The sequence below is a fragment of the Psittacula echo genome (assembly GCF_963264785.1).
Source record: "Psittacula echo genome assembly, chromosome: 8".
NCBI classification, from domain to species: Eukaryota; Metazoa; Chordata; class Aves; order Psittaciformes; family Psittacidae; genus Psittacula; species Psittacula echo.
The window spans coordinates 7,494,833-7,504,974 of NC_137744.1; the positions used below are offsets into that span (position 1 = coordinate 7,494,833).

The following is a 10,142-nucleotide window of genomic DNA, read 5'->3' on the forward strand; positions in this document are numbered from 1 at the left end:
GTGACCTGCTGCATGGGCAGGACAAAGGCCAGCAGCACTTCCATAAATTAGCAAGCTCTGAGCTTCCAGAAGTTACGTCTCAAAGAATCATGACATTGTTTGAATATTCAGCAAAACAGGAGTAATAAAAAGATACATAGTTATAGTTACAGACATATAATAAATGTTATTTATGTGTTAGTCTTCAGGGCCTTAAGATTCAGTGAGTCATTTTCTCAGTCTCCTCTTCAGAAGCTTTAAAAATCATGATTATCAGTTGCAGAACCTGGGGCTTCAAGACATGCTATCAAAACTCCGAGAAATCCATGAGGGCTGTCAGATCATGGACACTCATTCTAGCAAAGCCACAGCCTCCCTTCCACTTCAAATGTAAAATATTTAGTCAGTGGACACAGTTCCTCTGTGCTGCATCAGCGCCTGTCTTTTGCCAGTCAGCCCTGAGGAAGAGGTGATCTAACATCCCCTTCACTGTCTCCAGTCAGTCTGAGCCTTTCTGCAAGCAATCTGACAATCCTCACTGACAAATAACAAGCCCACAAAGAGACAAGTCAAAAGATGTAGAAATGTTGTGATGAAATATTTCAGTGTACTATTTAAATTTGCCTGACAAATGTTCCTGTTATTTTCCCAGACCAAGCATCTCTGAATCATGATAATATGAAGGAATCATTCCCCAGAATGTTCTGCATCTAATTTTCACAGTTCCCTATAGCAGAAATACTCCTCATAAGTACAGCACTACATCTAAATGACAAACAGAAAGGAAGTGAACATTTTTTCAGTTCAAATTTGTATAAAGCCAACTAGAAATAGAAGCAAGACTATCTTTACTCATTTTTCACATTCATAAACATACAAAAAGCACTGAAGCTTAATGTAAATTTAGCGTGGAGAAGTCTAATAGCTCTCATGTGCTTCATGTCAGCCACTGCACCATTATATCACAAGCCAAATGGAGAATCAATCTGTGCACAAAATAACACAGTAAAAGAAAGACAGGGTTGCATGTTTAACTAACTAGTCATTGGCTTTTTGATTCAGATTCAAAGAAAATTAGACTTTGTAGGCTTTGAGCTTTACCTGCCTTTCTGCTGGTGTGTATGTTTTAATGATTCATTATGGTTCTTTATGTGATACCTTGTCTCCAGCCTGTGCATTTCAGGGGTCGTCAGAGTTTTAGTGCATCAGTTGTGAGTTAGTCTTCAGAGTTCAAGAGCAAACTGAGGGCAGAACGTAGTTTTCAGACACCAAGATGTGAACTGACTGGTTTATTTTCCTGCATTTTCTCACTCTTGAATAATATAACTATGGAGCTTTCAGCACAAACTTTGGCAAGCTGAGCTGAATACAAACTGACAGTGCTCAAAACTGAGCCATCCAGAAACATTTCAAATAGAAGCTAACGAGAAAGGAGGAGGCATACATCATTTCTCACTTAAACCAGCTTGCACTCCTGCCATCTTCAGTTTCTTGCCCAGATGTTGTCATGGGAAGAAAACATTAGAATATAAATTATGCCATATAAAGCACAGATGGGAGCAATCTCTCACAAGAATGTATATTCCATTTTAGCCCTCTCTCTGGTGTCTCGGACTACATTATGTCAGATTGAGACCATACTTCTCGAATGCCCCTCATAGTATCTCACACACGTATCTTGGAGTTAAAGAACTGGCACGGCAAAGAGACTCTCCAACACAAGCAAGGATATGTTCACACAAGGTTTGCCCCAAAGGCAAACTGCCTTAAAGCCATAAGGGATCAGCTCCAAGTATCTCATGCTGCAAAAGATCTGTACTTCTCATGGACCAGAGAATTAAGTGTTCATGAACAAAATTATACCCTACACAACTTCTAATGAAAATAGCAGGCACAAATTAGCATGAGATAGAGTCCTGTAATGGATGGCTTTCCCTTTTCTCTTTACTTTGAAATCATCCTGACAAGCCTAACTCCATGTGCAAATGGGATGCATCCTCCAGTCAAAACAAAGCAAATTTAAGTCACTGCAATGTTACTTTTGAGTATTTTCTTCTAGTCCCTACACAGCATGATGCTGGGAATACAACCTGCAGAGGACACTGACTTTCAGTGACACATGGAATATACCAAGCTGGAATCATACAGACCTGCTCCCTACCACAGAAATAATTCTGGTAATTTCTGAATTCTCGTAATTATAGAAAGCAAATGAGCAAAACAGGCTCCTGTAAAAGTGAAATTCAGCACTGATACGTAAAAAACCCCAAAAGAATCAATGCAAAACCTGATGATTGTTGTACATGATTCTGTACACAATGTATTGTAAGAATAGCTATATTAACCCTTATTTAAAACAACACTGTATATAACACCTTCCACAAGGAGATTGAAAAGGGATTCAGTGTAAGGACTCCCTGTTGACAGGTACTCACTCACTCAATTGTGGACATTTTTGATTAAGAAATCTGAACTATAGATTCCTGTTCTAACTGCAGAATCAATGTGTGGATGTATCATGATGGTGAGGGTTTTTTTTCAATTCTGGCAGAGTAAGAGCATGCATTTGGTGATTTACAGTGCTTTAGATACAAATGAGCAGTAATTTCCTAAACTGTAATTAACCTACTATAAAATAATTACATAAACAGAAAAATACTCCAATATATTTAAATTCTACCTCTTAATAAATTACAATCATCTAGTTATCCTGTACTTTTTTAGTAGGCTTTAACCTACTTTATCCTGTACCTTTTATGACAAAGTTTTACACATGTGCTGACCCACATCTCTGATAAACCTGAAAAATTTATCATCCTTCCTTTCATCCCAAAATTTGACTTCCTGTCCATCAATTGCCAGGATCTTGACCGCACTAATAAAGCTCATCCAGTTCCAACCCTCTGCCATGGGCAAGGACACCTTCCACTAGCCCAGGCTGCTCCAAACCCCGTCCAAGCTGGTCTTAAACATTGCCAAGGATGGGGCAGCCACAGCTTCTCTGGGCAACCTGTGCCAATGCATCACCCTCACAGTAAAGAATTTATTCTTAGTATCTAATCCAAATCTCCCCTCTTTCAGTTTAAAACCATTATCCCTCATCCTATCATACTCTGATAGAAGAGTTCTTCCCCATCTTTTCTTGTGGGCCCCTTTAGGCACTGGAAGCTGCTTTAAGGTCTCCTGGGAGCATTCTCTTCCCCAGGCTGAACAACCCCAGCTCTCTCAGCCTATCCTCCTAGGGAAGGTGCTATCTTTGTGGCCCTCCTCCAGACCTGCTTAAGCAGGTCTATATCTTATGCTGGGATGACAGAGGTGAGTTGTAGGTGTCCTTGCTGCTAATTCTGTTCCTGAATTGCTGTTTGGATTTCCTGGATTCACCATTCAAATAGCATGTTACCTTGTGTTTGCCTGATGGTCACTGGACTGCTGGACCTGTTGCTGCCTCTGCTCTGCTTGCTTTTCTCTGGTGGGGGTCAGGCTGTGCTCTGTTGGGGAGGCGTTCGCCTGACTTGTGTTGTAGTCACCCTCAGTCCCGGCTTCCTTGTCCTGAGGGACAGCAGTAAGAGCTGGATGAGGCTGGTCAGGGCCACCCTGTGCACTCAGGACTCTGATATTGTTCTGCTCTACAGCCTGTTTCCCAAGATAAAGTACCACCCTCCCCCTGGCCATGCCTGCTTTCAGCACCATTTGCTTTAATAAAAAAATAAATTCATTTCAGTGTGGCTCATTATGCTAAATGAAAGCAACGGGGGGCTAATGAGCATTGTGCATGAGCCATTAACATGGCAATCAGCACTATCCTCAAGATACCTACCTCTTTCCTACATCTTTCTTGGAACATTCAGTAGCATTATACAGATGTAGCCTCATCTATTAAATTTAATTCAGGAAACAAATAGATTTATATGTCTAACTTGAGTAGTTTCTTTCTGTAGAATTGTACATTGTGTTACACTTGCAATTAATAGCAAAGCCCTGCTAGTTCATTTTGTGGAACTGCTAAGAGGTTATTCTTAGTCTTCAGTGGACAGGACTGTGCTAACAGAGTTAATGTTTGGGTTCTTTTGGAACCCAGAATGTTGTCCCTCTCCCGCTTCCCCCGGGGTTTTCATCGCAAAAGGGAAATGTACCTGAGATAATAAATTTACTGATGACTTCATCTTTGCAATGGATTTCATGTGGTTTAAACAGCATTTTTATTTTTCAGAAATGGCCTTCACCTCCAGCCTCAGCTCCTGCCTGATTCACTGTCCCTTGGCTCTGAGGATCACATTCCACAGGGAGCTGACATGCCTTTGCTCAAGGGAGCACTCTCCTCAGACCTCTTAAGAAGGTAGGAAGACTGTCCTGAAACAGCATCAGAAAGATGTGTGCTTAAAGGGCAATAGGGAGGAGGAGAAACCTACTTGTATTCAGTGATACTGAGAATGTGTCTTTCAGAAGGGCAAGGGAAGGAGAGTAGGCAAAAAAAGCTTCAGTGTTTTTAAACATTGCTGCAGTGAAGGTTTTTAGAACACTCAATTCTCTGCACATGATCGCCTCCACGAAAAGCTTTTCATAGCACTGCCTTGTAGCTGGAGACACAGATGATGAGCACCTCCCCACGGACCCAACACTGGTCACTGGCAAAGTGAGGAAAAGAAACCAGGAGGATTTGAAAAGGATTCCAGGGTTTTCCTTGAGTTGCAGTCTCAGCTCCTGTGAGAGGCTCATCCACTCAGGCTACGTAACTTTTATGTCTGACTTCTCGGAATCAAGTAAGAGTCAGCAGAGAGCAGTTTCTATGGGTTTGCATCATTTCTAGGGGAGGGGGGCACAGGGCACCTACATAGCCAGAGTTATTGAAGATATCTAACAAAAACATGGAATGCAGAGTTCAAACTATGTCTGTCTTTTTCCCTTCTGTTTCCCATCTTCACTAATCCCTGTGGTATCAGTGGAAGGAGGAACCCCCCGAGCTCACTCACTGGCAGAAATTGATACGATCTTCTCCTGCCTCCAGTCATTTGAAGGCAGGTTTGTATCCCCATACCTTTGCTCTGCAGCGCTATGACAAGTCCTCAGGCGATGCTCTCACCACAAGTGGTGTGTCCCTGAGAGGCACAATGCCCAAGGGGATGTGTCAACCCCTGGGCCGCCATTGCAGGACCCACTGCTCAACTGCTTCAGGCAAGAGCCCTGAAACACCAATCTCCTCCTAAGCACGACTGAGTGCTCCATTACCACGACCCTTTCGTGCTATTCCTGCCACAGCAGGAGCCGCAGAACTTCGATCCCGGCCCCGCCCCGTTCCCCGGTCGCTGGGCGGAGACAGCGGGGCCGTGCGGAGAAGGGGGCGTGTCCCTGTGCCCCCTCAGCCTGGCCGCCATTTTGGGGAGCGCGGCTCGGAGCGGGCGGTGCACGGCGCCCTCTGGCGGCTCCCCGCTCCCAGATCCGCTCGGCGCGGGCGGCCGCCGGCCATGAAGTCTGTTTTCGTCACCGTGGGTACCACCAGCTTCGACGACCTCATCGCGACCGCCTGCTCCCCGGCGGCGCTGCAGGTGAGCCCGCCCTGCCTCACTGCCCGCTGCACGGCCTGCCCCAGCGCTTCAACCGCGCGCCTGCGCGCTCCGACCTGTCCCGCCCTCCCCCTTCCCGCCAGCGCTTGTCTGACGCGGCACAAGGAGCGGTTGAGTTGGGGGGAGGATGCGTTCTGTGGCGGAGAGCGTGAGGAGGCACGGTCTGTGCTTCGGGGGAGGGTAGCAGTGGCCCCGGTGCCCGACGTGGGTACACGCAACCCGCCATTCCACCGCCCTTCTGCCGCAGGTGCTGCAGAGCCTTGGCTACGAGAAGCTGGTGATGCAGGTGGGGCGGTGCGCGCTGGACCCGGCGCTGCTCGGCAGCCCGGACGTGGCCGTGGAAGTGGAAGCCTTCCGCTACAAGGAGTCTCTGGCCGAGGACCTGCGCAGGGCGGACCTGGTCATCAGCCACGCAGGTAGAGCCCCGGCTGCTTGCCGAGCCTGTCCTCCTCGGGGCAGGAGTGGCAGTCGGTTGGATGAAGTCTCTTTAACAGCTCAGGGTGGGCTGGCGGTGAGTTCATGCCCACACCTGAGATGAGTGGTTAAATGTTCACCGTCGGGAGTCCCCTGTGTTACAACAGCGAACAGGGGGATATTTCACGTATCAGGGCAGAAACTCAGTGTGCTTTCTGTTTCTTCTGTAGGTGCAGGTAGCTGTCTGGAGACTCTAGAAAAAGGAAAACCACTAATAGTAGTAATAAATGAGAAGCTGATGAACAACCATCAGCTTGAACTGGCGAAACAGCTCCACAAAGATGGCCATGTCCTCTACTGTAACTGCAGGTATGGAGCTGCTATGGCTGTCCTAGCTGAACAGGGAGGGTTCAGCATCGTCACTGGCTTACAGCACTGAGAATGTGGCAGGGAATTCTACATCCTTCCCCACAGCAACCATTTGTTTGCAAAGTAGATTTTATGCAGCAGATTTGTGCCAATTTACCAACAATCCAGCCTTTTGACCACGGCTCCTTTTTAATCTTTTATTTTTCTTCAAGGGCATATGTAGTCAGATTGAAAGAAGAGCAGTTTAAAGCCAATAGAAGTGACTGAATTTGGAACAGTAACGTAGCGTCCTAGAGGCACCCAATAGCTTCACTCTTTTTCTGCTCTTAGGAGGTGTTGGATTCTTTTTGGAAGTCCAGAAACAATACAACCCAGACCATTGGTTTGTAACCATGAACTCTAAGGACTAAATCGCTCCCTGCAGACTTAGGACTCCCATTTCATCATTCTGCTATTTGGATTTGCCTTGTAAAGGGCACTAAAATTGACTGTAGAGATGCACTGACATCATCAAGTTGAAAGGAGTTAGAGTATTTAGAATAAAACATGAAATTGGCCTCACTGGTATGGATCAGGACTCCATGTAGTTCAGTATCCTTGTAGTAGCCATATGCAGATGTGCAGCCTAAAGTAGAAACAGGGCACAAGCATAAGGTACTTCCTTGGATTAGTTTCCCTCTAGTGCTCTTAAGTACTTTGATTGAGGGGGATTCCTAAATCAGATGCTGTCTGGTTAGTAACTTTCAATACCTCTGTTTCCTAAGTACTTTCTCGGGCTGCCTTTTTAACCAAACTTCCTGAACCCACCACATCCTCTGACAAGGAGTTTCACAGATTGCTGCCTGTCACTTCAGGGGACTAAAACACAACACTACAAAACCCCAGAACAAACCACCAAGCAGCCAACCTCCCAGAGAAGTACCACTGCCAAAACACAGACCCCCCTCCCAAAATACCACCACCAAAACAACCAGCTCCTCTTGTTTGCTTATCCTAGCTCCTGTGAGATTCATTTGATCTCGTTTTGACTATATGTTACTGTTTCCTCTTTATGATTCTCTATGATTGATTGCACTCTATAACAGATGTCCCCTAAGTTGAAAGCAGAGGAAGTGCAGCTCCCATTCCTTAGTCTGTATCTTACTCCTTTACCCTGCAAATGGGATTTCGTATGTTTTGGGAGAGCTTTCTGAAAAGACGAGGCCTGTCACTCACTTCCGTTGGGCAAGTCCCTTCCCTTATTATCTCAGTGCTTCTGGCAGCTTTGGAGACAGGAATGAATTTTTGTTGAGCAGTGCCTGGCATCAGAGTTTTATTTGCAGCCTGACAAAACCAAGCAAACAGATTGATTTAGCTGTTCTTCTGGCTATGTGTTAAGTGGAGAACTATGCCATGTGTTCAGCTGGGATGGGTTTCCTGGGATGGTTTATGGTGAAGATCCTCAGGTCTTGTTCAGTCACCCAATGTTGGAGCCACAGATGAGAACGTAAAGAGCTGAGGCTGTGTGTGACAGATTGAAGCGTGTTCTCAGCAGTGCTGCCTGTGAGCAGTGAGCGCTGGGGCCCACTGCTTTGGGGGGGGTATGTTTCAATACACATCCTTATTTTTTGCTTCCATGCTAAAGGATTATGTATGGATGAATAGAAAGAAAATTGTATGGAGAAAAAATTTCCCTCTGGGGTGGATTTCTTTTTAATGTTGGGTTTTGGTCTGTTTCTACAGCACTCTTGTGGACACACTGCAGTCGATGGAGTTACCAACTTTGAAACCTTTTCCTCCTGGACAGCCAGAAAAGTTTGCTTTGTTTTTGGATCAAGTTTTTGGGATTGAATAAACAAGACAGAGGAATAAAAATGACAGAATTAAACCTTTATTCCTCTCCTAGTGAGGTTTGCCATACTTAAGAGTCCAGCAGCTGGGACAAACCCTCAAAGAAAAATGTCTGTTAACATTAACCAACGTTAAATGGTTCCTGTCTAGTGCGGGTTCAAAGTTATCTATGCTACAAAGAGCAGAGTGCCGACAAGGAAGAGGAGTATGAACTGTCAAGTTTCTTGGACAAACACATATTTACCTCACAAAATCAGCAGGAGTTGGTGATTGCAATGAGGAGGACAAGCTAAATTACTTCTTAACCAGTATGGCATGCACATCCTTGTCTCTTGACCATACTTTCCTAGTTCTAGTGGAAGTTGTTCTTTTTGATGTTCTGCAACTGAGCAGATGTCTTCAGCTCTCATGTGTTTACAGAAGCACTGAATGGAGAATTGAAACAGATAAATTGAAGCCTCTTCAAAGGGAAAAAGGGGCATGCATGTGGTAAATCTGGGTGGGAAGACTCAAGAGTTGCAAACCTGCTGCCAAACTGTCCTCTGGTTTTGGGTGATTTACACCCAAAATGCAGCATGGCCCACAGGAGAGGAACTGGCTGGGCAATGCAGTTGATCCATTCACACAGCTATGCCATCATTACCTGGTTTGGACTTCTGTGGAGTGCAGTGTTTCCTGTTTGATGCTGACTGGAGCTCCCCATTTCAAGTGTTGAAATTGTCAACTGTGTTGATGCTCCCATCAATTCGTTTAAGTAAATACTTTGAAAAACGTTCACACAGGCTGTTTGGTCTCTAATCTCCAGAACTGTTTCAGTGTGCATCTGGTGCTGACAGCTCTGCCTGCAAGTACTTGCTTGGTTGGGTTTTGTTGGTTTTCTTTTGGTTGCTGTTGCTTAAACGAAGGAAATAACTTCTGGATCAGTGTATCTGATGTCCTAGTGCCATTTTGACCAGCAGGTTAAATGTGCATGGAGTCAGGTTCCCAATCAATGTGAGGAGTAAATAGTGCTGCACTGTTGTGCGAGAGTGATTTTTGCAAAGTTTTCCCTGCAACACTTTATTAGAGGAATTTTGCACTTCATGATTTTTATGGAGCTGATGTTATTTCCAGTTTATTGCTCACTTAGCTCCAGCCCAAGAGCACACAGGAATGTTGCCGGCAGTTTTGAATGACCAGTTGGCAAGGGTTTAGCAAGGGTTTCCTTTTCTCCCAGGCACCCAGGCAGAGGTTCCCTATAAGGAAAATGGGGAAAGACTTTTTAGCAAGGCCTGTTGAGATAGGATGGGTTTAAACTAAAAGAGGGGCGATTTGGGCTGGATGCGAGGGGAAAAAAAACCCCACAAAATCTTTACAACGAGGGTGGTAAAACACGGGCCCGGGTTGCCCCCGGGATGCCTCCCGGATGGAAGCACCATCCCTGGAGCCATTCCAGGCCAGGCTGGATGTGGTTCTGGGCAGCCTGATCTGGTTGGAGATGTCCCTGCTCATTGCAGGGGGTTGGGCGAGGTGAACTTTGAGGGGCCCTTCCAACCCAAACTCTTTTATTCTATGATTCTATGACCTCCGTAGGGGGTTTATCGATGTTCGAGGGACGCGAACCCACGGGCCCGGCCAGCCCCTGCAGTCGTTAAGGGGAGAGCGGAGCAGGGACCGGGGGGCTTCTGGCGGGCACCGTAAAATGGCCGCTGCGGGCTCCCCGGGGCCGAGCCGTGCTCTGGGCCGCTCCCGGTGGCCGGCGGGCAGGGAGGGGAAAGCGGGGGCCTGGCTGGGCCATAGTCGGGGCCGCTCTCCGTGTGCAGCGGGCAGGGAGGGGGGTGCTGGGGCCGGGCCGGGCGCAGGTGGGCGCGTTGTGCGGCGGCCCCTCATTAGCAGCAGCCGCGCGGCGAGGCTCCACGCGCCGCTCAGCGCAGCGCTCTGCGTGGAGCTCTCGCGTGCCGTTGCCCCTTCAGCCGTTGCTGCCTTCGCCTCAGCCGCTGCCCGCCGCGA

General features: G+C 46.7%; 1 protein-coding gene across 2 annotated transcripts; it reads left to right on the plus strand.

Annotated features, from left to right (window-relative positions):
- Positions 1–5,397: 5,397 nt before the first annotated feature.
- Positions 5,398–8,922, plus strand: LOC308224616 (UDP-N-acetylglucosamine transferase subunit ALG13-like). Of its 2 annotated transcripts, none has more exons than XM_080624743.1 (4): positions 5,398–5,522; positions 5,788–5,956; positions 6,185–6,323; positions 8,046–8,922. In XM_080624743.1, exons 1-4 carry the CDS (start codon positions 5,442–5,444, stop codon positions 8,155–8,157), a joined length of 501 nt encoding a protein of 166 aa, XP_080480869.1. In that variant the 5' UTR covers positions 5,398–5,441; the 3' UTR covers positions 8,158–8,922. The 2 variants fall into 2 exon arrangements, with proteins under 2 accessions (XP_080480869.1, XP_080480870.1); XM_080624744.1 differs by lacking the exon at positions 5,398–5,522 and adding an exon at positions 5,651–5,701.
- The last annotated feature ends 1,220 nt before the right edge of the window (positions 8,923–10,142 follow it).

What these genes read in the sequence shown, in the direction of transcription:
- LOC308224616 (XM_080624743.1), top strand. Translation starts at nt 5,442, where the DNA reads ATGAAGTCTGTTTTCGTCACCGTGGGTACCACCAGCTTCGACGACCTC. An exon ending in CCTGGTCATCAGCCACGCAG is followed by an intron (nt 5,957 to 6,184) that starts GTAGAGCCCCGG and finishes TTTCTTCTGTAG; the next exon opens with GTGCAGGTAGCTGTCTGGAG. An exon ending in GTCCTCTACTGTAACTGCAG is followed by an intron (nt 6,324 to 8,045) that starts GTATGGAGCTGC and finishes CTGTTTCTACAG; the next exon opens with CACTCTTGTGGACACACTGC.